General features: G+C 36.9%; 2 protein-coding genes across 3 annotated transcripts; one reads left to right on the top strand and one right to left on the bottom strand.

Moving 5' to 3' along the window:
• Positions 1–8,173: 8,173 nt before the first annotated feature.
• On the top strand, positions 8,174–15,851 carry LOC107761937 (6,7-dimethyl-8-ribityllumazine synthase, chloroplastic-like). The gene is made up of 8 exons (NM_001324738.1): positions 8,174–8,348; positions 8,437–8,549; positions 9,725–9,820; positions 10,984–11,079; positions 12,286–12,364; positions 13,270–13,316; positions 14,417–14,476; positions 15,316–15,851. The coding sequence occupies exons 1-8, from the start codon at positions 8,195–8,197 to the stop codon at positions 15,355–15,357; spliced, it is 687 nt and encodes a 228-aa protein (NP_001311667.1). The 5' UTR covers positions 8,174–8,194; the 3' UTR covers positions 15,358–15,851.
• Positions 15,852–16,342: 491 nt separating this feature from the next.
• Positions 16,343–22,637, bottom strand: LOC107761936 (potassium transporter 4). Of its 2 annotated transcripts, none has more exons than XM_016580234.2 (10): positions 22,417–22,637; positions 21,176–21,331; positions 20,611–20,851; positions 20,273–20,518; positions 19,981–20,031; positions 19,616–19,876; positions 19,397–19,449; positions 18,740–18,854; positions 18,398–18,649; positions 16,343–17,694 (listed from the first exon to the last, which is right to left on the bottom strand). In XM_016580234.2, exons 2-10 carry the CDS (start codon positions 21,329–21,331, stop codon positions 16,610–16,612), a joined length of 2,460 nt encoding a protein of 819 aa, XP_016435720.2. In that variant the 5' UTR covers positions 22,417–22,637; the 3' UTR covers positions 16,343–16,609. The 2 variants fall into 2 exon arrangements, with proteins under 2 accessions (XP_016435720.2, XP_016435721.2); XM_016580235.2 differs by having other exon boundaries at positions 16,465–17,550.
• Between the last annotated feature and the right edge of the window lie 3,974 nt (positions 22,638–26,611).

Genomic DNA, 26,611 nt, shown 5'->3' with positions numbered 1-26,611 from the left:
TGGATTTTTTGTGTAAGATCCTGAGTTGTCTTTGTAAATACTTTTGTATATATGAAAGATCCCTTTTCTTTCCGATTTGTCTCAGATTTATGTTTCGTGAAAACTCTATTTTGCTTTCACCTTATGATAATTCTGATATACTTTAGGTATTGTGAGTATTTTGACTCACTTCATGCCTTGCGAAACTTTTGTTGAAATCGAATTGTTATAATCTCTATAATCGAGTGAGTACTTGCTCCAACTTGGATTAGAAAAAACCCTTAGGTTTTAGTTAAGCGAGGGTGGGTCCTTGAACTCAATAATGTAACGGCCCTTGGGCTCTTGAATCAGACCGATATGGCCTCAAAAGAGTGGTTTTTTCCCTTTTTCGGCTTAAAAAGTTTTAATCAAATGGAAGTTATTATGCCTTAGCATAAGCCATATAGAAAGTTGTTATGCCTTAGCATAAGTTTGTTTGAGAGTTCGAACAATTTTGTATCTCTTAAGGTTTTCGAGGGTTGATGTTATCGAAACCCTTTGTAACTTTGCCGAGGGTAGCCTTTTCTAACCAGTTTTATGAAAATATTTGAAGGCTTGTTGGATTACGGAATTCGAACGTCTCTGAATCATCTTAATTTGGTCGTAGCCTTTAACTTGATATTTTGCCATTGGGCTTGTTTCTCGATTATACTTCAAACTTGTTCGAAGTATCAGTCTACGAGTGGGGTAGTTGTGGCCTATAAAATCGAGGATTGCCTTTTTAAGGTCTTAAAATTTTGAAGTTTAATAATTCGAGCATGTCGATTTTCGGATAGTAGTCCTCGAGTACGGGGTTAATTGCTCGAGCTTTAGTTGTGATTGGCTTTTGAGCTAGTTTTCGTAATATATCATAAGTTTGAAATTGTAAAGTAGAAATTTCACTAAGTCATGGAACATCTGATAAGGAAAAAGTACTTCTTTCAATAGATCATTCATGCGTACATGCTTTGTCATTAGGGCTTGGACGATCTACATGGGCACGGTTCATTTGACCGTTTGGCCCTTTATAAAATTTTCCTATCGAGACCTTGTTGATACGAAGCATCTTCCTTGAAAACATAACATCTGAGGGTGATGCCCTCTAGTATTCGAGGTTGATTATAAAGAAGCCTTGGATACTGTTGAATTGTCCCTAGGTAGCACAAATAATTGTTGCCTCGTTAAAAACTTCGCTTGAAAACCCCATTTGGGACAAAAACCGATCTAAGGGAAAAAGAGTGCAACGCGTGCTTTAAAATCTGAGGTCTTTGTGTTGAAAAATTTCTCGATGCCTTCGATCGAACACCTGTAATAAGTTAGTATCAAACATAAATGAAAAAAAGGAGAGTGTCATACCTTAGCAATGGTATCGTTTGAGGAGTGACATGTTCCAATTATTTGGCAACTATTCGTCGTTCATCGTGCCAAGTTTGTAAGATCCCTTTCCGACGACATCGAGGACCTGGTATGGTCCTTCCCAATTTGGGCCAAGTTTCCCCTCGTTTGGATATCGAGTGTTGAGGGTGACTTTTCTCAGAACTAAGTCCCCTATTTTAAAGTGTCGAAGATTGGCTCTTCGATTATAATATCTTTCGATTCGCTAATTCTGGGTGGCCATTCGAATGATGGCGGCTTCCCATTTTTCATCTAGCAATTTGAGGCTTGTGTTCATAGCCTCATGATTTGATTCTTCCGTTGTATATCAAAACCTGATGCTTGGTTCCCCGACTTCAACCGAGATGAGAGATTCAACGCCATATACTAAGGAGAATGGTGTTGCCCTCGTACTGGATTTTGTCATTAACCTATATGCCCAAAAGACTTTGGGCAAAATTTCTCTCCATTTCCCCTTGGCATTGTTCAATCTTTTCTTTAGGTTCTGAATGATGGTTTTGTTCATTGATTTGGTCTGTCCATTCCCACTAGGATGATACAACGTCTATAATACCCTTTTTATTTTGTGATCTTTGAGGAACTTCATTATTTTGCTGCCAATAAATTATTTCCCATTATCGCACACTATCTCGGCGGGTATCCCGAATCGGCATACAATATGATCCCACATGAAGTCTATAACTTCTTTCTCTCTGACTTTCTCGAAAGCCTGTGCTTCAACCCATTTAGAGAAATATTCAGTTATAATAAAATTAATTTAGCTTTACCTGGGGCCGATGGCAGAGGGCCGACGAAATCCATTCCCCATTTCATGAACGGCCATAGGGATAAGACTGAATGAAGCTGCTCCCCGGGCTGATGGATCATCAGTGCATGTCTGTGGCGTTTGTCGCATTTTTGAACAAACTCCTTAGTATATTTTTCCATATTGTCCCACTAATATCCAGCTATGATGACTTTATGAACCAATGATTCGGCACTGGAATGGTTCCCGCAAGTACCCTCATGAATTTCTTGTAGGACGTAGTCGGTGTCTCCCGGACCCAAGCATATTGCCAACAGCCCATCGAACATCCTTCTGTACAATGTTCCATCTTCGACCAATGTGAATCGTGCATCTTTCATTTGCAGAGTCCTCTATTCCTTAGGATCCGACAGAAGTTTCCCATTCTTCAAATAATCGATATTTGTTCCTCCAATTCCAAGTTAGCTTTGTGGAGTTTATTTCGGCGTGGCCTTCTTCGACTACCGACTTTGAAAGTTGTACGACAGTCCCCTAGCTAATTTCATCATCTTCGATTGATGACCCCAAATTTGCAAGGGCATCGGCCTTACCATTCTTCTCTCGAGGTAAATATTGTAGGGTCCATTCTTTGAACCGGTGTAAGGTTACCTACAATTTGTCCAAGTACCTCTACATTCGATCTTCTCGAACCTCGAAGGTTTTGTTGACTTGGTTAATCACGATTTGGGAATCACACTTGGACTCAATGACCTCTGCTCCCAAACTTTTACCCAGCTCGAGACCTGTAATCATGGCCTCATTGTTAGTCAACTTAGGGGTTTTGATAGATTGTCTAATTAAATTGCCTGTGGGTGTCTTCAAAACGATGCCTAGTCCGGACCCTTCATATTCAAAGCACCATTTGTGAAAAGGGTCTACACCCCCGAGGATGTACCCGATTTTAGCAATAGTTCTTTTTCGACCTCGGGTAAGAGGGCTAGTGTAAAGTCGGCCACGAAGTCTGCTAAGATTTGAGATTTGATGGCCGTTCGGGGTTGATACTCGATATCATACCCACTGATTTCGACGGCCCATTTGGCCAGTCGGCCCGAGAGTTTGGGCTTGTGCAAAATGTTGCGAAGGGGATAAGTGGTTACAACACAAATTGGGTGACATTGAAAATACAGTTTTAATTTCCTAGAGGCGCTTATTAGAGCAAGCACTAATTTTTCTAAGTATGGGTACCGGGTCTCCGCTTCACCTAAAGTTCGACTAATGTAGAAAATAGGAAATTATGTACCTTGCTCTTCTTGAACTAGGACACCACTTACCGCGACCTCGGAGACTGCCAAATATAAGTAGAGCTGCTTGTCCACTTTCGGAGTATGAAGCAATGGTGGGCTCGAAAGATACCGCTTTAATTCTTCTAATGCATGTTGGCATTCCAGAATCCAAATGAAATTGTTCTTCTTTTTTAGCACTGAGAAGAACCTGTGACTTCGATCCGAAGACCTCGAGATGAATCGGCCTAAAACGGCTACCCGTCTTGTTAACCTTTGTACGGCCTTAACGTTGTCCACGACTTTGATGTCTTCGATTGCCTTGATTTTATAGGGGTTGATCTCGATTTCTCGATTTGACACCATAAAGTCGATGAACTTGCCTGAACCGACCCCGAATGTGAATTTCTCGGGGTTGAGCTTCATGTTGTATTTTCTCAATATGTCAAAGGTTTCCTGAAAATGTGTCAAATGGTCCTTTGCACGTAGGGAATTAACTAGCATGTCATAAATATGAAACTTCATTGATTTACCTATTTGTTTTTTGAACATTCGATTTACTAGGAGTTGATAAGTAGCACCAGCATTTTTAGCCCAAACGGCATTACATTATAGCAATAAGTACCTTACTTATCAATAAACGAAGTCTTTTCTTGATTCTCCGAGTTCATTTGTATTTGGTTGTACCCGGAGTAGGCATCGAGAAAACTAAGGATCTCGTTGCCGGCCGTGGCATCAATCATGCGATCGATATTCGGCAGAGGAAAGGAGTCCTTAGGGCATGCTTTGTTCAAGTCCTTGTAGTCGATGCACATTCTAAGTTTATTCCCCTTCTTGGGGACTATAAATATGTTTGCTAACCATTTGGGATATTTTACTTCCCGGATATCCTATTTTGGGAAGTTTGGTTACCTCGTCCTTGATGAATTCATGTTTTACCTCATACTAGGGCCTTCTTTTGCTTTACCGTTCTAAACTTTGGATCCAAGCTCAATCGATGAGTGATAATCTCCGGTGGGATCCCTATCATATCAAGTTGGGACCAAGCAAAACAATTCATATTTTTAATAAGGAATTTAATGAGTTTTTCCCTGAGCTCGGGAGTTAACCCGTGCCCAAGTATACCTTTCGATCGAGCAGATGCTCGATCAGTATGACTTGATCCAACTTTTTGACCATTGACTTTGTGGCATTGGAATCATCGGTGATTACGAACGTTCGAGGTGTCATACAATCATCATCCTTGATAATTTCCTGTTGTTCCGATCTGGTGGAAGCCGACGACTATGGTTGCTATTTGACTCCCTGCTTTTCCTTTGATTCTAGTCCTTTTGTTGATGTTAGAGTCGACACTGGTATCACCTCGTCAATTGCAAACATCTATTTGGCTGTTGGTTGTTCGCCGTAAACTATCTTGACTTCTTTCGGTGTTGGGAATTTCAAGACTTGATAAAGCGTTGAAGGTACCGCCCTTATATTATGGATCCAAGGTCTCCCGAGCAATGCGTTGTATCTCATATCACCTTTGATTACATGGAATTTTGTTTCCTGGATAGTTCCGGCCACGTTCACTGGAAACATGATTTCCCCTTTGGTGGTTTCACTTGCCATGTTGAAATCTTTGAGCACTCGAGCTGCAGGCACGATTTGATCTCGAAGGCCGAGCTTCTCCACGACCCTTGATCGAATGATATTTGCCGAGCTACCTGGATCAACCAACACATGTTTAACTTGAATTTTATTCATAAGTATATATATTACCAGTGCATTGTTGTGAGGCTGTTCGATCCCTCCTACAACCTCATCGTTGAAAGATAGGGTATCCTCTGGTAAGTAGTCCCGGATACGTTTCTCCCTTGTGATTGTAACTTTGGTGCATTTAAATGTTGTGCCCTGAGAAAATCGACCCCACCAACGATCATATGAATCACGTGTTGCAGTTCCTCCTACTCGTTTTTCCTGTTTGCATCCCTGTCTCTGAAGTGATTTTTTGCTCGGTCACTCAAGAATTCTCGAAGATGACCTTCGTTGAATAAATGAGCTACCTCCCCCCTTAATTGTCTATAGTCTTCGGTTCTGTGACCATGAGTTCCATAATACTTGCACATTTGATTTGGATTCCTTTGTGCTGGATCGATCTGCAGGGGTCTGGGCCACCTAGTATCCTTGATTCGTCTAATGACTGACACAATACCTGAAGCATCGATGCTAAATTTGTATTCCGATAATCCAAATCAAATGTGCAAGTACCATGGAACCCATGGCTGACACAATACCTAGTATCCTTGATTTGTCTAGGCCCCCTAGTATCCTTGATTCATCCAATGGCTGACACAATACCTGAAGCATCGACGCTGAAGTTGTATTCCGATAATCGTGGCGCTTCTTTAGGCTCGACTTGTTTATCGAAGCCACCCTTACTCATTAGCCCTCAAGAATTTTGACCTCGATCATTTCGAACGGGATTACGTCTCGGTCCGTTTTTTCTACGATCTGCGTTATAAGGTTGGTACCGATATCTGTTTGATCAGGGCTCTCTGTCGATGTCTCTTTTAATCCTGCCTTCGGATCTATTTGGGTAAACAAAACCAGACGGGGCTCCCAACTGATCATCCTTGACTCTAATTTTTGACTAGTATCAATTATGCACATCGGCCAGGTCACCACTGGATATTCAATCAAATTCTGCTTTAGTTGACGTGATGCTACCGAACTTTGCTTGTTCAAATCCTAAGTAAAGGCTTGGATAGCCCAATCATCGGTAATCGGGGGTAGGTCCATGCGCTCCATCTGAAATCAAGATACAAATTCTCTCAGTATTTCATTGTCCTTTTGTCTCACTTTGAAGAGGTCTGACTTCCTAGTCGCAACCTTTATTGCTTCGGCATGTGCCTTTACGAACGAATCGACAAGCATGGCGAAAGAATCGATGGAATTGGGTGGCAAATTGTGGTACCATATCATTGCCCCATTCGATAAAGTTTCTCCAAATTTTTTCAATAGAACAGATTCAATTTCATCGTCTTCTAAGTCATTTCCTTTTATTGCGCATGTATAAGAAGTGACATACTCGTTAGGATCAATGGTTCCATTGTACTTGTGAATTTCTGGCATGCAAAATTTCTTCGGAATGGGCTTCGGTGCCGCACTTGGTGGGAAAGGCTTCTGTATGAACTTTTTCGAATCCAAACCCTTCAGAATCGGGGGTGGCCCCAGCATTTGATCAATCCGGGAGTTGTACGTTTCTACCTTTTTATCATTAGCCTCAATTTTCTTTTCTTCTGATTCAACCCGTTTAATGAGCTTCTCGAACATCTTCATGATGGCGGGGTCGGTTCTCGATCCATTATTGTTTAATTTCTTCTGTACAGGTTCGACCCTATGAACAACTTCCTGTGATGCATCGAGTTCGATTCTGCTTGGTGCTCGATTCTGATTTTGTAGTTGCGCTATCACAACCTATTGAGTTTGTAACATGTCGAATATCATTCGAAGGCTAATCCCACATTCTTCACCATTTTGTGCATTCTGATCGGCTGCCCAGGCGTCTCTACGTACGCTATTTTCAGGGTCGACGCCTAAATCTCCACGAATGGCGACTCGAGAACTAACATCGACTAGATCTACGACCTATGGTACATTAGGATTGATTGGAGGTACTCCGTTTCCCGAGACGTCCACGTGCTCATTCTCGCCATAAAGACCAAGGCCGGTGTCTGTGTGAGTGAGTACTGCTTGAGAGTTTGACATGTTGATTCCTGAAATCAAAAACACTTACGAGAACAAGTGTAAAAGCAGTGTGTGTTATGAAAGTTAATATTAAGCAATCACTATCCTTAGCCCCACAGTGGGCGCCAAACTGTTTACCCTAAAAATTGAGTAACAATTAAACTTGTAATGTGGTTCTAAAGATACGTGATTTTACTTAATATCAATTGAGAAACGTGAAGATAAACAATAGAAATTGACAATAATGTAAATCAAACTAGTGTTTGGACAGAGCCCTCGAGTTGGAATACCCTCGAGCTAGTAAAGCAAGAACAATTAAAAAGCAGTGAACCAGTGAACAAGGGAACGTAAATTAAAGAGAGAATATTCTATTGCTTTTGTCTGCGTGAATGTCAGGTGCCTACAAATGATTGGGACTCACCTTTATATACTAGAGGAATCCTAATTATGGTACAATTCTATTATGGAAGTAAATCCCATGATTGGTACAAATAACCGCCCTTGATTTGATCCGTTCTAGGATTTTCGCCGTGATCTCCGATCGGTTACGGACATCTCGCCTTTCCGTTATCGCACTTCACTCAAAGTCGGTCAAACTTAGTCTCGATCGCTACTGGCCTCGATCTTGGCGGGTACCTCGATTCTTAAACTTGACACCTCATCTTCGTAATCTGGCCCGATCCATTACGAGACCGACCCCCGACGCGATCCCTTGGTCTCGATTAAATAGCAAAATCGGGCAAGCCGGATTTTAACCGTGCACAATTAAATTTAATAATACAGTAGAATAAAATTTAAGTAATAATTAAAATAAATATTATATTTTAAGTAATATTATGATGAATAAATATGCTTGGTTTTATAACATATGCAAATGCAAAAACAGACAAAAATTGAATATCGAAAAAGCATGGGAAAAAGGCATGAGACAGGCCGAGCAATTTTGGCGTGAATATGGCACTCTTAACCCAAACGGGCGTTCCAAGCCCAACTATAAAAAAAAGAAAATCAAAGTCCAGTCCTCCCTCGTCAACAGTTCACATTTATCCCAAGTCCTAAGAGAGTAATAATGGCGACTTCCGCTTTCGGACAGTGCAATCTTCTACCTCGTACAACTACTGTAAATCCCACACAACTGCACTCTCCTCGTTACTCTTTGTCTTTGCCTTTCCACAGACAAAGCTTAACCTCTTCACCTGCACTATCATTCACCCAATCTCAAGGTCAAACACATTTCTTTAATCTATTTTTATTTTTAAAATTAATTTAATGTTCTTTGGTTTTTATTTAAGATTCTTTGAATTTAATTAGGTTTAGGGTCTGCAATTGAGAGACATTGCGACCGGTCGGATCTGTTTCAAACATGCGCTGTTCGTCAGTTGACTGGTTCCGTTACCTCGACCAAAGGCCATCGCTTTGCTGTTGTCAGTGTTTCTCCTGTTTTACCCTTTCCTCTGCATTTCATTTTATGTGGCAAATTGTTTGGCTAGACGCTTAATTTAAGCTATGACTGGCCTTAAATTATACTCCCTCCTTCCCGATTTATCTGGCAAGTAGTTTAAGAATAAAAAAAAGACTTGGAAATTTGTGATTTAAAACAAGTGAGAGAAATTTTTGTGGCTATAAGTCATGAGAATACGTATCATTCTTTTTGGGATTGAAGGAGTATAAACTAATAGTGTAAACAGTAAAACAAATTACTCCATCTGTCCTATTTTAGGTGGAAGTCTTTCTTTTTTAGTATGTCTAAACAGATTGATACCTTTTGTTTAGGTTACTTAATCTTTAACATCTCGAATTTGCCATCCGGTCTTATGACATGACTTGAAGGGGAGCCTTGTCACAACTGGTAAAGTTGTTGCCATATGACCAGGAGGTCATGGATTCGAGCCGTGGAAACAAGTCTTGCAGAAATGCAAGGTAAGGCTGCATACAATAGACCCTTGTGGTTCAGCCTTTCCCTGGACCCCGCGCATAGCGGGATTAATGCACCGGGTTGCCCTTTTTTTATCTTATGACATGACTTGTTTGAACCTCACTTAATATAAAAGCTAGTTTTCTTAAAACAGGAGAGAAAGGTGAAGGGACGTGTGATAGTCCTCTCTCTTCTATAATTATTAGCAGTAAGGAAAGTTTTGGTAACTATATATATATATGGTCTTTTGTTGTTTCTTAAACTTTGTGTCTGGTCAAATATTGTCACATAAAATGGGACGGAGGAAATGAAACATAAAATTAACTTAGTATTTGCTGATCTTCATGCTATGTTAATCATTAAGGGCAAATTGAAATGTTCAAGAGAAAAAAAGAGTAGTCAAAATTAGAAGTATGTCAATCATATTGGATTAAAAAAGGAAAAAGTGCCATGCAAAATGGAAAAGCGGGAATAGTAGTTTAAAGTAATGATCTTTCAATTGCAAGAATTAACGGTTTCATTTGAAGAAATAGTGAAAGTCACACAATTTGGGTTTGGTTTATAATTTCGTTATGATTTTGGCTTTACTTGAAGTCTTGAAGTCATGTAGCAGTTGTCGTTTTCATCAGCAATTTCCGTTATTGTGCGTTATCGGAAATGACTGGTCATCCGTTGGTTTTAAAGGTGGTTGCACGTTTCAATGATCTTATCACCAAGAAGCTTTTGGAGGGAGCTTTGGACACTTTCAAGAATTACTCAGTTAGAGATGAAGATATTGATGTACGTTTTCGACATCTAATCCTCCCCTCCCCCAAACTGCTTTTATTCCTTAAATTCTTTTGTCAACTGCTACTTATCAAAATGAAAACAACCTTAGTTATTCCAAATATGAAATGCACTGGCTCCTAATTATAAAAATTTTAACATAGATTTGAATAGTAATATGGTGGAAACTTGGCTGATAATTTATGCACTTCTACTGTGCTTGGTAACACTGGGTTTAAAATATTCAATGGTTATGCGGCTAGCTCCCCACCTGTGGGATTATACTGGGTATGTTGTTGTTGTAGTAGTTATGCGGCAGCAGACTAGACGTCCAACTTAACGTATTATGTCTATTTACAAAATAAGTTTTGTTGTTTTACAAGAATGTGGTATTTATTGTCCAAATAATTTCATCCTTGTGTGGAGTCGATGAAGACTAACTGTACTCCCATTCTCCTCTTTCTCTCAATATATTTCCATATCTGACTGCTGTGTCATCGCTCTACAGAAGCATTCCCTAGTGTTTTTTTCTTCAAGTATTGGCTTGATGAGTAGAGCTGATGGATATGACAAGCAGGCTGCCCTTCTATGTTTCAGTGAGGCACTTTTAAATAGTTTAGATATAAATCCATCAATTAGAAAGAATTTTTTCTTTTCTTTTTGGATCTATTTTCACTAAATGATTTAAGACACGTGCCAATGAGGTGGATGCAGATCCCCTTCAATTTGAATATACAGGGAGACGAAAATATTATCAGTGATTGGCTCACGTTCGAGATAAATGAGATGATCACAATCAGAAGTAGGTTAAATCCAAAAGAATGGGAATGAAAATTAATGGTCACATGATTATGCCGCTCAGGTGGGTGCATTTATATAAGCACCGCTTTAGTTAAAATAAATGAAGAAGTAAAGCAAGACAATTTTGCATGGCTCCAAGGACTTGCTGTAATATCCACAAAGGGTCCGCTTGGCATGATAAATTTGAAAGAGAGATTGATTGCTTCATAAACCCCTCTATTGGCATGCTATACTAGAGCATAACGATTTACTTTGGATTAATGGAACTTTTATGTTTTGGAAGATGTTGTATCAGAAGATCGAAAACAGAATAAGGCATGGTGAAAAGTTGTCTCTTCCATTTCATGGCATCATCTAGTTTTGACCTCATAATGCAGGTCGTGTGGGTTCCTGGCTGTTTTGAAATCGGCGTGGTTGCGCAACAGCTTGGAAAGTCACAGAAATATCAAGCAATACTCTGTATTGGGGCTGTGGTAAGGTCGCTTCAGAAGTTCAGGCTACCTTTTTTTTCCTCCTATGTTACTTGCTTACTCCGACTCTGTTTCATTTGATGATCTTTTTGTAGATTGTTTATGGAAATATGGATGATTAAAGTTAGATGTTTTAGTTATCCTTTCGGTTTATTATCCTTTGGCTGTGTGTTATGTGTTCATCGATATTTCTTTGGTTCGCATCATTGTATAATAGCCCGTTTGGCCAAGCTGCAAAAATCAGCTTATTTTGAGAAGTACTTTTTTTCAAAAGTGCTTTTCTCAAAAGTACTTTTGGTGAGAAGCAGTTTGTGTTTGGCTAATTAGTTTGAAAAGCACTTCTGAGCAGCAATAGGTGTTTGGCCAAGCTTTAAAAAAGTGTTTTTAGTGTATTTTTCTCAAAAGTGCTTCTCAAAAAAGTGCTTTTGGAGAGAAGCTACTTTTTTCTGCTTCTCCAAAACTGCTTCTGCTTCTCCTCAAAAGCACTTTTTTTCATTCCAAAAGCTTGGCCAAACACCTCAATTTTTGGCCAAAAGTGCTTTTGGCCAAAAAAAAGCACTTTTGGCCAAAAAGAAGCTTGGCCAAACAAGCTATAAGTGAGCTGATCTTTAGAGTTCCAAAAGGGGAAGCAGCTTAGAGTTTGATGAGAATAAGGTTAGCAGAGAGATTGACAAGGCTCTTTTGACAAATCAGCGAAATTATTAGATGCAGAAAGCTATTGAGCTTTAGATTCCGGACTGAAGATATGTACTTGAAATCATTAAATGGGGCAATATTTTTAACCATTTTCGTAGATGTGAGGGAGGGAATCTTAGGATTTAGGTCAGTGTCTTCTATTTTTTTTTGTTGGACTTGTAATCTTTCTGGTCAAAAGCTTAGATGTTTTAATTGGAAATAGTTGGGGAGGCATCTGTGAATTCAGTGCCTTATGCTGAAGTAACCTCATCCGAACATACTCATAAGCGTCCAGCATAGGAAAAAGTAATATAAAGCTAAGACTCTGAGCATTTCAAACCCGAAAGAAAGAAAAAATCCATCAGACAGACATTAGATTGAAGCGCCTTCTGTTTCACTACTTATTTCTGTAAATCAAATGGGCATCTTTCTGCTTTTTTCGTTTGTCCGAATCATCATCTTGTATTTCCTTTTTTCTTGCTTGCAATGTGAATCGTTGTCTTTAATTTTTCTTTTGTGTTATGTGGCTAGTAGATCAGAGGTGATACGTCTCACTATGATGCTGTCGTTAATGCTGCCACATCCGGAGTACTTTCAGCAGGCCTAAATTCTGGTGAGATAACGTGCTCCATTGTAGTCCACGTGAGCAATAATCATTATGCTAATGTTTAATGTTTTTGCAACTCTTCCAAAGTACTATTGATAATAAGATTTTGGAACATAGTTTGAGCTTCCAATGTAATATCTGGAATTAAATATGATGGTTGAATTAGAGGAGTGTCACAGGAGTATTGTCCGAGAAAGTGAAAGGCAAGCTCTATAGAACGGTTGTGAGATTAACAATGTTATATGGGATTGTTGGGCTTCTAATGTCCAACATATCCACAAGATTAATGTGTTAATGTGGATGTTCAGACATACAAGATTGATAAGATTAGAAAAGATAACCGACAAAGGTGTAAGTACACATGAAAGTACGCTGTCTTTGGTCCTCAAAGGGATGACTGAGTAGTTGAGGCATAGTTGAACAGCTTGAAAATCCTATGTTTGAATCCTAGTTAAAAACTATGTGTGAGTTCATTTGCTCTACTCTTGGTGTCACATTTGCTCGATAGTTGTGCTTCTGAGCAGTATAATAGGCTGCCAGATGAATTAATCGAGGTGCAAGGTGGTTTGGATACCTCCATTATTTAAAAAAAAAAGGTACAAAAATTGGTTGACATAAACCTCCATATATACTGGTTCATAGATGTGACAGTATAATGATAAAGGTGATAAACCTGAAATTACATGGAGTAAAGATAGAATTGGTTCTTGGTTAAGAATTATATATGATGGAGCCTTATGGAAAAAGTAGTATATATACTGGAGCAAAATCTACATCTTCCGTCAATTTTCCCAATAACTTTAGTTCTTTAGAATTTATATACCCTTCAACTATTGCAATTATATGCTATTTTCAGTTCATTTTTTCGTTTGGCTGATCAAATAAAATCTCCCTTATGTTATGAGTTGCAGGTACTCCTTGCATATTTGGTGTTTTGACATGTGATACCTTGGAGCAGGTAAGCAATCGTTGTTATACACAAGCATACTAATATGGTGTATTGGTCAGACACTTGAAGTGTCGTTATTTTAGTTGGATTCATCTTTCTGTTATCTCTTATCAAATAGCAGCCTGGAAATGAGGTTTTCTATGAATTGTATGCTTCCAAAGTAAGTTCTAACTATTTTTAGAGGTCAATTATCATAATTGTCCTAAATAATTCATTTCTAACATATTTATGTAACTCCGATTAAAACTCTGTATTATGTTATGCTATTTTTTTCGTGATAACTGTAGTAACGAAAGAAAAGGCAAAAACAAAGCAAAAGGGAACCCTGTGTTCATTGTCCAAGTGCCACCTTAGAATATGGCATCAGACTTAGTTCTGGCAGCGAGATTGTTTTTTCTTTAACAGGCCAACTGCAGTTCCTAACACTGCAGGAGAACTTCTAGAAAAGAAATTGGAAAAACTATTCAATAAGGTGTTCTAGCTTCTTCGTCCATTGTATAAACTGTGGTTGGAGCAAGGAATTCACCAACAGGCAACAGTATGATCTAGCTGAGAGGTTATAGCTTGTAGCCTTGTACAGCGAGATAAAGGAGTTCGAATTTGGAGAGCTCATTGTTGTTCCCTTTACTTTATTAGAGATAACGTACAACTACCAATATTGGATGTGCTGCTTTAATAGCTTTACTATACTTTAGTTTTGGTCCCAAACACTTGTTTACACAATTTTCTACCTTCACTTGTACAAAGAAATACTAGTATAAGCCTAAAGGTTCTTTTGCTTTACTTCATTTTTGGTGTTCTTTGCTATTCTGAGTACCTTGCTAGTGTGCTTGTTTCAGCCATAATTTATTCTTGTCTATCAAATATGCTAGGAAAAAATAAAAGCTCTTCAAAGTAGGATAAATCCAAAGTCATGCTGCTATATTCAACATTTTTTTATGTCATAGTTAGATTTGATAGTGGCTGTTCATTTTTAAGGATTTGTATTAACATATACTCCATGTAGTATACTCTCCATGGAACTATATTTACAATATTCTTCTTGGTTGTGTGAATCATCTTTCTCATGTTGTGTCATGTATTCTGAGAAACCCCGTAATTAAATGCAGGCTTTCAATCGCGTCGGTGGGAAGGCTGGGAATAAAGGTGCCGAAACAGCGTTGACAGCTGTAAGTTGCCTGTGATTGTGTGATGGTTATATTTTATCTTCAAAACTAGTTCAGCCGTGTCTGATTCTGCTCAAATTTTCCTGCCTTATTATGTGACAAAAGGTTCTAGACTAATAAAATTTATGCAAAAGGGAACTTATTGTCATTAATTATTGAAATTTAAACATCACTTGTGATAATTTCGAATTTAAAGAAAGAACAGTCTTCGAATGTAAGACATTCTAAAAGTTTGGTCCAAAGGTCAAGAATCTTATATGTTCCAACTATGTTGCTTGGATCCTTCAAAAGTGTGGCTGCATCGGTGTTGGATCCGACTGGTTCGGCTGGCATTCTTGGAGGATCCAAGCAAACATAGTGTTTTGAAAAATTTAAATGTAAGTCACCATATTAAGAAATTTTATGGGGGATTTTGATTTTATGGGGGATTTTGTTAGAGGGAGGAAATTGATTTATCAGATGGATTCAATATAAAAAAAATATTTGTTACCCTCAAGTGACTGGTTAAAGGCCAGAAATTCAGGGAGAAGGGGAGGAGGTAAGACTTTTACCCTCTTAGTGAACTTTTGGACTGTAATACACTTGCATATGCAAAGTTAAATCTTCAAGATCTTTGAAACTGTGACAATATTTGGTTCGAAATGAAGAGTGAGCTCAGTTTCAGCCATGTACCACTCCTTAGTTTGAAGTGGAAGTCAGATTAAGGTGGGTAAAGAAAGTGAAGAAAATAGAGTTAAAATTGTGGTTGACATTCAAAACTGTTTGGTTCATCTAGGAGTCTAGGTTCTATTTGCACTTAATGACTGATATTGGATACTTATGTTGTGCGCTTTATGTTCCAGATTGAGATGGCGTCTTTGTTTGAACACCACCTAAAGGCTTAAGAGGTGGAGGCGGCCCTTCTTACGAGCTCACTGTTTTACCGCAAGAATGTTGTTGTGATTCTTACCTTTAAAAAGAAACTTGTTCCCGTCACCATCTGAAGTAGCTGCTCAGACTAATAAGGTCAGACATCTGGTTTGATTGAACCAAGCTATTTTGCAGAAAAATAAAGAAAAAGAAGATCCCCCCTGTACTTCTCGGCTTCCTTCCTCGCCTACTCATTGCCGCTAGCTGTAATCCCTCTAAAAGTTTGTGGAGGAAACAATCTTGGACAAAGCTGCACTTGTTTGAAATTTTGTGTTTTTGAACAATAGTATCATTTCTTTGTGCTGAATTTATAGACGTCAAATTGGTTCAATGTGAATTGGAACTTCCGAATTGATTTGATCTCTCCTACACAGAAATAGGAGAAAAAAAGGTAACAAAATGGGACAGTGGACATGGTTTTCCGTTTTGTTATTTTATTAAAATTTCGAAATCTTTTTATGGTATGCTACCATACTGTTGTATGTTGATTATGACGATCTTCCTATAGTGAATAGTAAAACTTAATTAGTTTAGGTTGGCACATAAAAGATTTTCTAAATGAAGACAGTAAAATCAGCTCATCCTCTGAATGAAGTAGAAACAAAGTGCATTGAAATAAGAAATTTGACATTTTTCTCGTAGAAGTTAACTCACCCTTTGATTCACTTCTCCGCTGTTGGTTTATTCGTATGACTGACTGCTGCTCCTGTAAATGCCAATCCTTAAGAGGGAACGAACGGTTCAAAATTGAAAATTTGCATATCGGATAAGTATTATTTATGACAATTAGTTTTCTTTGCAATCACGAACCAAGTTACTCATAATCAAAATATATATATATATACCCATTGCATTTGGAAACTTGAGGTGTAAATTATAATTTGCCTGGTCCTAATCATTGTGCCCGTTAATGATAGTAAATAAACTGAAATGATGGAAAAAGAAAGATGCAAAATCTTCGGCAACAAAAGGCTACATAGCAATTTCAATGATAAACTTTAGATCACCCAATAAATTGTAACTACTGTCTCTAAACCGCTGAATACATGAATGTATACTATAATTCCTTTTTTTTCTTTTTTTCTTCTGTTGGTGTATACTAGCAAAAATTCGATAAGACAGTATGATAGTCCATAAATTCAGATGTATAAGGTGTGACAAAAACTCTGCAGGCAACTCCACAAAGGGATGACACAAGACAATTGTCCCAAGCCGACCAGCTTCCCTCTAGACATGGTATATCATGCCAACTTCAATAAGACTAATGTGAGGAATGTTAAGTGCCACAGCAGTACCCCTGCAGTTCTTGCGCAGAAATGTGTATCCAACGTCAACAGCAAGTTTCTTCCAGAAAGAGGACGATCTCCTTGCCTTCACGTACGAGTGCCCCATTATATATGCAACCCCTGCCTCCTTTGCTTGAACCAAATCTAGAAGCTCGTCCCTAACTTCAGGATCTATGCCAGGGTTCTCTGGCAAGTTAAACCTGACTCGTCGTCTCCTGACTTCTGGGTTCTCATCTTCATAGGAAGATCTTAGACTCTGAAGTGTCTGCGACTTGCTGCTTTGAATGGAGCTACACGTAACAAAATCCTCGTCTGAGATGATTAATGGTGAGCTCGAATGTAGAATTCTCATGCTTATAACTGCCATCCTCCCATCAAGAGATGGACTCTCGGAGCTCGACAATTGTGGTTCCACAGCTTCCATTTGGATAAACTCGGCTAGACTTTGGATGAGAAGGTCCTCAAAGTTCCCATCATCTTGTTGTGCGTCCTTGTAACCATATCGAACAATGCAACGATACATGCGATATGGTCTTGGACCAACGCGACCAATGAGGAAGCGTTCATCAGATGAGACATGGGGTACAGGAACAGATTTGACACACACAAACACCAGCACATTGTGAAATGCAGGGAGATTTGTTACAAAGTGAGAGAAGATAGGTGGAACTCCTGTTACCAATTCAGAGTATATTAGCCCTATCCCAGGGACACGGACAATACCAAGGCTGGGACCCAAGCCAAGGAGCCATTTCAATGGAACTTTGTTGTGCAGGTCATACTTGTACTTCTTCCGAGTTCCATAGTGCCAGACAAGCATGACAGCTAAGAGGACAAGAGAGAACAAAAGGGAGACCCATCCTCCCTGTGGAGCCTTAATGACTGCAGAAGACAGGTAGAAACCTTCAATGAACCAGAAGAACAGGAGAAAGGAAGTGGCAAGTACTATGTTTCTTTGCCAGACAAAGATTATAACAAGTGTCATGAGGAATGTCGTGATAAACATCACTGTCATGCAAGCTAGCCCTGAAAGGAGGAAAAAAAAGTTATAAGAAAATCCAAATTAAGAGTTATAGAAAGGCTTGAATTTAGAAAAAATAATTTAACTATTGAAGGCAAGCTGGACTTCTTTTAATCTGCAGTAATGTTGATGGAAAATCCCCCGTACTTTCCACAAGGGGATACCCTCTGTACTGTGTCTGAGGAAAATAGATTTTTCTTCTCCACGTCATCCAATTAGAGATTCCTCCTTGTTCACCATTTATTGTTTCAGTTTCATCGTTCTTTTCTCTTTGCAAGAAAAATTCTTCCCTGGATGTATGTAAATCCTCCAGCATAAGGTTTAAAGAAACACGGGTAGGCACTAGAGAAAAGGAGCAAAATTTGGAAGAACAGAATTATGTAAACCAATCTGGTTCTATAGAGAAAAATTGGTAGAGAGAGTTGCTTGATAATTTCAGATCCAGCACAATGACAGGCTGAAACGATGAATTGTCCATGGTATTCTTTTTAACACAGGATTCCAAGAACACTACTTTAAAGGTTAAAGAAGGACATGAAAGATTCAGCTGCTTTAGTAGGCAAATAGTTGGGGAGAAGACATTAAGGAGATTGTAGCTCTATCTTCTATCTGAATGAAATGTTTTTCTTCTAGGAAAAAAAAAACTAAAAGTCTCATATAGGGATATTTAGAGCAAATAAGACATCTTTAGCACACAAGAAGGTTTACCATATGCATTTCCAATTAAAGTTGTATCTTGGAACCCAATAGCCACAACAAGAGTAAGAATCATCAGGATCCAATTTATTTCTGGTACATAGATCTGCCCTTTATGCTTTGAGGTATGGACAATCTTGACCCGTGGGAAGCAACCTAGTGCATTACATTGCTTGACAATTGAGAATGTGGCTGTGATGATAGATTGGCTGCCAACAATGGCTGCAAGGGTTGCAATAACAAAAACGGGCCAGTATACTCTATCTGCATGGATAGCATAGACCAGCAGTTAGGATTGATTTGATTTCACCAATAATCCTGAGAACATTAAGCTTTAAAAAGAAAAGAACTAACCAGGTATTGAACTGTAGAAGTTATTTGGAAGGGAATCTATATTTTTGGACAGAAAAGCAGCTTGACCCATGTACTGTATCACCAAGCATGGATACACGACAAATGCAAATGTAATCTGTGCAGGACAAAAAAATTCAGACAGACATGGTGTAAGTTCAAGGAATCCCCAACCAGTTGACTAGTATGTTGAACAATATGATGCAGAAAAAATGACAACCATGGGCAATATAGACGCATTCCATGAAATAAGAACCTTTTGGCTGCATATGCTGTTTCCTATGACTTCGCTAAATATGAGTTTAAACTCTTACACTTAGAAGCTACATCCAGTGGATTTCAAACGCAATTCAGATGTGTTATCTGAATATCCTCTGTGATTAAGAAGAAAATGTTACCCTTGATCCTTGTAAAAACTGTTTGTTTCAAACTGCACTTTCAAATTTTAAAGTAGCAAATTGTTGTGGGGACGTACAATCTATTAAATGCAACCTACAACCCATTCTCACACCATTACTTCCCCATAAAACTAGTTCAAATCCTGGTATTCAGGACTTTCCAGGAAAATCATATATGGTGGCCTAAATAGAGAGTAACAGCATAAAGCTTCCACGAATCACAGCTTAATCTAGTCCAGCAGCAGAAAACAGTTTGACTTACCCTCATGGAGAAGGCAGAGAAATGACCAAGATCTGCATACATTGCTTCAGTACCTGATGATTGAAAATGATTAGAATCAGATCCAAATTCTAGTAGTAGATTTTTATCTCAGCCTCATTCTGCAACAAATGTCTGCACAAACTGCTTTGAATTCTCAAAGACTACTATGTCTTCTAGTATAAAGAATTACTGATTTAAGAGATAATACATTTCATATACCTGCAACAGAGAGAAGGACACCTCCGAGAGAAATCCAACCATCTTTTCCCGTCTCCCTGAAAAACTTGACGATATAATAGGGCGAAAGAGCAGCCACAACTTTAGGATTCCAAACGACAGTGTTGTACAACCCAATGACCATAATTGATATCAACCAGATGATCACTATTGGTGCAAACAAAAACCCAACCCTGTGGGTTCCAGAATGCTGTAAAGCGAACAGGCCAACCAATATAATGCAAGAAAGAAACAGCACTCCATCTACAATAAGAGATATTTTGATAGTCAAAGCCATTGCTGAAGTCACATATTGACTGATTGAAGTCATAAAAATTTAACAAAAGGGTAAATCAAGTCAAAGTTACCATGAGATAGGTGTTCTGCAGCAGCCTTTATTCCTGACATTGATGATATAACTGTCATAGTGAAAAGGTAATCCTAATTAAAAAATATTACTCAAATCGGCTTTGACATTACAGGACTTCAAGCATCTAATGGGCCACACCAACACTGACACCATATTCATAATTTGTTATCTATAATTGTCCCATTGAGCAAGAAATCAACTCATTGAGAAAAAATTATAGCTTGTAAATTATAGTTACACAAACTAATACCACATGAAATGATACTAGTAGTTACAATTATAATTTCTACCTGACATTGCAGGTGTCAGAACACCATCACCTATGACCATACACGCCCCCAATAATACGATAATAAGCAGTACTGTACGTGACTTTTTATGCTTCTCAAGAAATCTCTTCAACTGTAAACATGATGTAGACTGCCCAGAGTAGCCATATCTGTAAGCAGATAGCTCCTCATCAGCTGCTTGTTGGTTGGGGAGCAGACTAAACTTTGCATGTCTACAGAGCAGAGAGTAAAGAGCAAATGAACCACCTGGATGTATGTAAGTGTATTTGTTATAGACAATCAGTTATACGAGTTCTTCCGTAAGCATTGACTTAGAGTCTAGTCTATTTTTAACATACCTTCACCATTATCATCTGCACACAACACGATAAATACATATTTGAGCAAAGGAATGAGTGTTATTGTCCAGAAGATCAATGAAAATGAACCAAATATTGCTTCTGGAGTCTGATAATCTTGCAACTTCCCGTCAAATATACTCCTATAGACATAAAGTGGTGAAGTGCTCAAATCTCCATATACCACCCCAAGACTTTGGTATGCCAATACTAGATTCCTGGAAATATTCAGCAAAGGGAACTGCAAGGCAGAATATAAGACGCGAGCTAGTTACACAATCAGTAGTCAACTAGTCACACATATTTGAGTTAGTTAATGCTTCTCTCTCCGTCTCCGTATGTTCTTTCCTATAAATTGACCCCCCCCCCCTAATTGACCATCTTCATTTTAGTAACTATCTTGAAGCCTAAGTCACTTCAATCCTTGATTGGGAAAAAAAAATCAGCACATAACCCACCATTGAAGTCAACGACACAAACAAACTCAGTATTAAAGACTGCTAAGATAAAAGCCTCAGACAGTTAAAAAGAGAGATTTTCCACAATAAAAGGAGAGACTTTCCACCTTTGACGGCAACTTCCTTTTTCTCCTTTCTTGTTGAGTTTGTCCACTTTGCCCCTCTTTTCTAACTGTATCAATTGATTCCTGGCACTCAGCTGCAGCAGATGAAGGCGGATGCTCCAAACTATCTTCCACATGATTGATACCAACTTCATACATCTAGTACAACAACTTCGTCAAACTAGTTTTCGTTTTGCTAATACAGAAAAGAAACAAGACAACTTGGTTGTGACAAAAAGAAAGGGGCAAAAAAAAGCAAAGAACCAGAGGAGTCGGTCAGCCTATTATAATATTAAAACACTATGAGTTAAAAAATTATATATATATATATATATATATATATATACATATTTATCTTCTTAATACATATCTAGAGTTCAAGTAGAAACCCATGCGTTCAATCAGCTACTGGTCCGAACCATGAAAAGATATTATATCTAGGATGTCAATAATCTGTAAGTTTAGTAATTACACTTAAATACGAGAGACAACGGGATTTGATGAAATATTAAGCTATTAGCAAAGCGCATTGACTGAACGATTTGTTAAGAAGCTCAGGTACAATGCAATTTCGATTGAAAGCCTCTAATGGCAACAAAGTTAACAAACTTTTATCAAATGCAATAAGCATATTTACTCCGCCCAGCTATTTAACACGTATTTAACAAGACACATAGTTTAATATGCTAATTCGACTTAAAGGGCAGCTCAGTGCACTAAGCTCCCGCCCTGCGCAGGGTCCGAGGAAAGGCCAGACTACAAGGAGTCTATTGTACGCAGCCTTACTCTGCATTTCTGCAAGAGGTTATTTCCACGGCTTGAACCCATGACCTCCTGGTCACATGGCAGCAACTTTACCAGTTACGCCTGCAGGTACCTAGTGGAATAATTTAACATGCGCGCAAGCTGGCCCGAGTCTGCTGTCATAAAAAAAAAAAAAGATTATATACGGTATCATGAGAAGTTGTTTAACAATGAAAACATCATATAAAATTTGATCAAATTTACAAGTTTGAATTCTCGAAAGCTGAAAATTGTATAGGAATGAAACAATGTGGATTCTTTTGGAATGCCTAAATGTTAAACAATGTCTATAAACAGAAACAGAGATATTAATAACGAAAAAACAATCAGCAATTCATAAAAGAACAACATTACAAAATAAAGTAACAAAATTCAAACTCAATTCAAAAAATCAATTTAAGTAAACGCGCGCAAGCTGTGAGATAGGAGGAAAAACGAACTTTTGGCGAGGGCGCGGCGGATGACGATGACGGAGAAGGACCCGGGGTGGAGGAGAACGGCGGCGACGGCGGTGATATTTACCTCGTGTTTTTACGTTTCCTATTGGATATTTTTAAATAAATATACATATATAGAGATAGGAAACGTGATACATGAAATGATGTGCGAGGAAGAAGAAAGGAGAAGAGAAGATTGCAGAAATCTTTCTTCTTCCTCTTTCATCTGGATCATATCACCCAAATTACCTTATAAGTATTATGTACAAATGATTCAAACCATTTGTTCTTCGGACGATGTTTGGGAAAAAAAAAAAAAATGTGTTTAACATAACCTGTTAATTTACCATAATGTAATAAAATAATCAACCATAAGAATACAATATATTAGGCGTTTTGTTTCATGTTACATCTTGTTTGGATGGTTACCCGTTGTATCATATGGTATTGTTACTTTAAATATAATATTTATTTTGATTGTTACTTAAATTTTATTGTATCGTATCCTTAAATTCATCGTTACGTAACGTCGAAATGTGTCATTTTATGTAACAACCGATTTGGTGTGGTCGTGTCGTTACCTTGTCTTTTTCTCTCAATCTCACCCTTTATTATTATTAAATTATTTTATTTTTATCATTTACCCTGCCTTTTTATATAGTAATTTTATCCTGTATCATAATTTTTTTTAATAATATTACAAGTTTATTCTTCATATTACTGGTGCATGATATTATGAAACGATGGCAAACAACACAATCTATCCAAATATTGTATTTATCAAACGATACAGTACAATACAATACAGTACGATGCGATACATTATGAAACGATACGTAACAATCATCCAAACAAGCTGTTACGTTGCATTATTGCCTTTTCAGTTCGGTTAAATAATATTCATCCGTATATTTTAAATCTTTTTCACTTTAAAGTTTCATGTCCAATCAAGTATCATAAATATAAAGTAATTAACTATAATTAAGTAGTTAATATTATCTAGAAAACGCATTGTCTTGGTATAGTACGGTGCTATTTGTACATCATGTTTCTTTATAATTTTAAAATTAAGAAAAACACCTTTTTAGATATTTTATATGTAAAAGACATATATCTTACGGGTAAAAATAAGGGCTCGTTTGGCCATAAAAAAATTCATTTTTAAAAAAAAAATTTACTTTTTTTCGGAATAAGTGTTTGGCCATGAAAATTTTAAATTTCACTTGAAGATGAATTTCGAAGATTTTAAAAACTCCAAAAAGCCGTTGTTCAAGATTTTCACTTCAAATCACTCACAAAAATTCAGAAACAGCTTCAAATTGTATTCATGTCCAGACAAAACTCTAAGTTTCAAATACCATTTTCACTTGAATTTTTTTTCACTTTTTTGCTGGAATTTCACAATTCTTATGTCCAAGTACCAATATATCGGCTTTTGTTGCTTTTTGAGCCGAGGGTCTCCTGGAAACAGCCTCTCTACCCTTCGGGGTAGGGGTAAGGTCTGCGTACATATTACCTTCCCCAGACCCCACTTGTGGGATTATACTGGGTTGTTGTTGTTGTTGTTGATGTTGTTATGTCCAAGTACCCACTAAATCTCTCATGTGTAAAAAAGAGGTAGGGTCATAAAACTAAAAACAAGTTTATAAAGAGTCACAAAACCAATTGACCCCTTTACGATACTTTGTACTCTTCTAAATTTAAGGTGAATCAAATAAATAAGATATATCTCATGTACACTTTTTATAAACTTATGTTTTGTTTTGTGACCCTATTTTTATTTTTATTTTCACGCGGGAGATTTGCTTTGATATAAAAGATCTATCTTTTATATATAAGAGATCTAAAAAGAAGACTTTTTATACATACATACATACATACATACATACATACATACATACATACATACATACATACATACATATATATATATATATATATATATATATATATATATATATATATATATATATATATATATATATACATACATACATACATACATACATACATACATACATACATAATATCTACTTCTACATTATTATATATTGACGTGGATGCTCGTTGATCTCTTGCCTCAATTTTTTTTTTTTTTTTTTTTGAAATAATAATAGTTACAGGTAGCGAAAAAAGTAGTTATCACCTATATTTTTTCAATTTTTGCAACGATGATTATAATAACTTTCACTTATGACAAGCACATCCAATTTTTTAAAAAACGATAAGAAATGTAAGTAATTTAACGAGGAGCTTAGAAGAATCAAAAGGAAATAAATGAGAGAGTGGTCAGATGCAGAGTAACTGTGAAATATCACATCCTAATAAATGGAAAGAAAAAGCATATGCAATGCAGGCCAAGAATATCAATTCAAATGGTTAGTTATATCTGTAGTCTAAATTTGGTTCATGAACAAAAGCGAATTCCATATGACGTTCAACTGCATATTCTTTCCCAAATTAAGTATCCTTTATTCATTTGACTATTAATTAATGCTTGTTTTCAAAGGTTGCCTAACATACTTTTAGAATGTTTTTACATGTGACCAAAGTCATTTTCCATAAAAATATGTTTTCCTCAAAATTTGTATATGTATATAGTGAAAAATATTTTCTTAGAAATTAGTGGCTAGTGTTTAAAAATAAAAAAATAAATAAATATATATATATATATATATATATATATATATATATGTATGTATGTATGTATGTATGTATGTATGCATGTATGCATGTATAAATATATTTTGCTGAAATCTTTGAATATTAAATATTAATGATAATGTATAAACTGTTGGTTGGCCATTTAACGTGATATTGAGATTTAAAATAGCTGTAATTAGAAAATGACTCCCGTCCACAAATGAAGAAAATCAGTTTAGTAGCTCTACGAAAAAATGGAAATCATTGTAAGCCATTAATTTTAACGGAAAATGTTTTCCCGATGACCAGATGCCAAAAAATAATATTTTTAGAAAAAATAACTTCCGTCGTATCAAACACACTCAAAAGATCTATTTTCATCTTCTTTTGCATATGAATAAATTCCAAAGCCTTGATTTTTTTATGTTATAACTCGATTTATTATCCTTTGAAGAAAACCCGAAAAAGATAACAACTTCTGACTTATATTATGCTTCTATAAGTTTAATTTCAAAAAAATATTTGTTGGAATTAGTTGATGAGTAGAAAATATTTTCATGAAAAAAGATATTAAGTATTAATAGTAATATTAGCAAATTGAAGAGTGTTCTGATGAATTTTTTGAATATTAAAGAGTAATAATATGTGTATACTATTGGTTAGAGCATGTAATGTAAATTAAATTGAAAGTTAAGATGAATGTAATTAGGAAAATGACTTCCGTCCATAAAAGAAAAAGAAAGAAATCATTTTACTCCATTTTGACAGAAAATATTTATCTAATAATCAATACTAGAAAATAACGTTATAAAAAATAACTTTGTCATACAAAATACTCACAAATTTACTTCTTCTTTTTTTTTGCATGGGAATAGACTTGTGTTTTTTTTTGTTTGGTTTTTCACCCGATGTTCGGTATTCGTATTGGAGCCCGATTATAACTGAATTTACACCGGAAGAAGCACTCCTTATCAAGGGTTTTTTCATACCAAAGGCTCGAACCCGAGACCTCTAGTTAAGGAATCTGTGAGCGTTTCAACTTTTAATTGCAAAAGATAAATCGACGGCACCATGCAAATTCCCGAGCTTGGTTTTTCCATGTTATGACTCGATCTAATTGATATCATTTCTTTAAGTTTGAATTCAGAATAAAACAATTCAGAAACGTCTAAAATGAAAATATTTCCAAATGGATAGGGTGATCTGTTTCATTTCATTATCAGCTACATGAAGTGGGCATGCCCTCAATTAAGGGAATTCATCTCTAATATTTGATTGAAGAGGCTAAATTTATATGTTCCCTTTTTGTGTTAAATGACAAGGGAGAAGACATCATTGTTAGCTAGAAGCATCTCAACTAGATTTTCTTCCTTGCTTGCTTTCTATCTTCGTTATCTTAAAAAAATAATATTAGGAATGTGACGAAGAGCATTATCATCTTCCAGGAGTAGAGGCGGAGCAAAAATTTTAATTTTATAAGTTATGAATTTTAGAACGATGATTTCAATTGTTAATAATTGGGTTTTAAATTTATACATAATTAATGAATTTCATA

Source organism: Nicotiana tabacum, chromosome 20 (genome assembly GCF_000715075.1).
Source record: "Nicotiana tabacum cultivar K326 chromosome 20, ASM71507v2, whole genome shotgun sequence".
Lineage (NCBI taxonomy): Eukaryota > Viridiplantae > Streptophyta > Magnoliopsida > Solanales > Solanaceae > Nicotiana > Nicotiana tabacum.
This window is presented reverse-complemented; position numbering and strand designations above follow the sequence as displayed.

Coding starts and splice junctions, on each gene's coding strand:
- LOC107761936 (XM_016580234.2), bottom strand. CDS start 21,331: ATGTATGAAGTTGGTATCAATCATGTGGAAGATAGTTTGGAGCATCCG. Junction 18,650..18,739: donor CTTCTACAGTTCAATACCTG/GTTAGTTCTTTT, acceptor CTATCCATGCAG/ATAGAGTATACTGGCCCGTT. Junction 17,695..18,397: donor TTTAATTGGAAATGCATATG/GTAAACCTTCTT, acceptor TCCTCCTTTCAG/GGCTAGCTTGCATGACAGTG.
- LOC107761937 (NM_001324738.1), top strand. CDS start 8,195: ATGGCGACTTCCGCTTTCGGACAGTGCAATCTTCTACCTCGTACAACT. Junction 8,550..9,724: donor AAGGCCATCGCTTTGCTGTT/GTCAGTGTTTCT, acceptor TTGGTTTTAAAG/GTGGTTGCACGTTTCAATGA. Junction 14,477..15,315: donor CCGAAACAGCGTTGACAGCT/GTAAGTTGCCTG, acceptor TTTATGTTCCAG/ATTGAGATGGCGTCTTTGTT.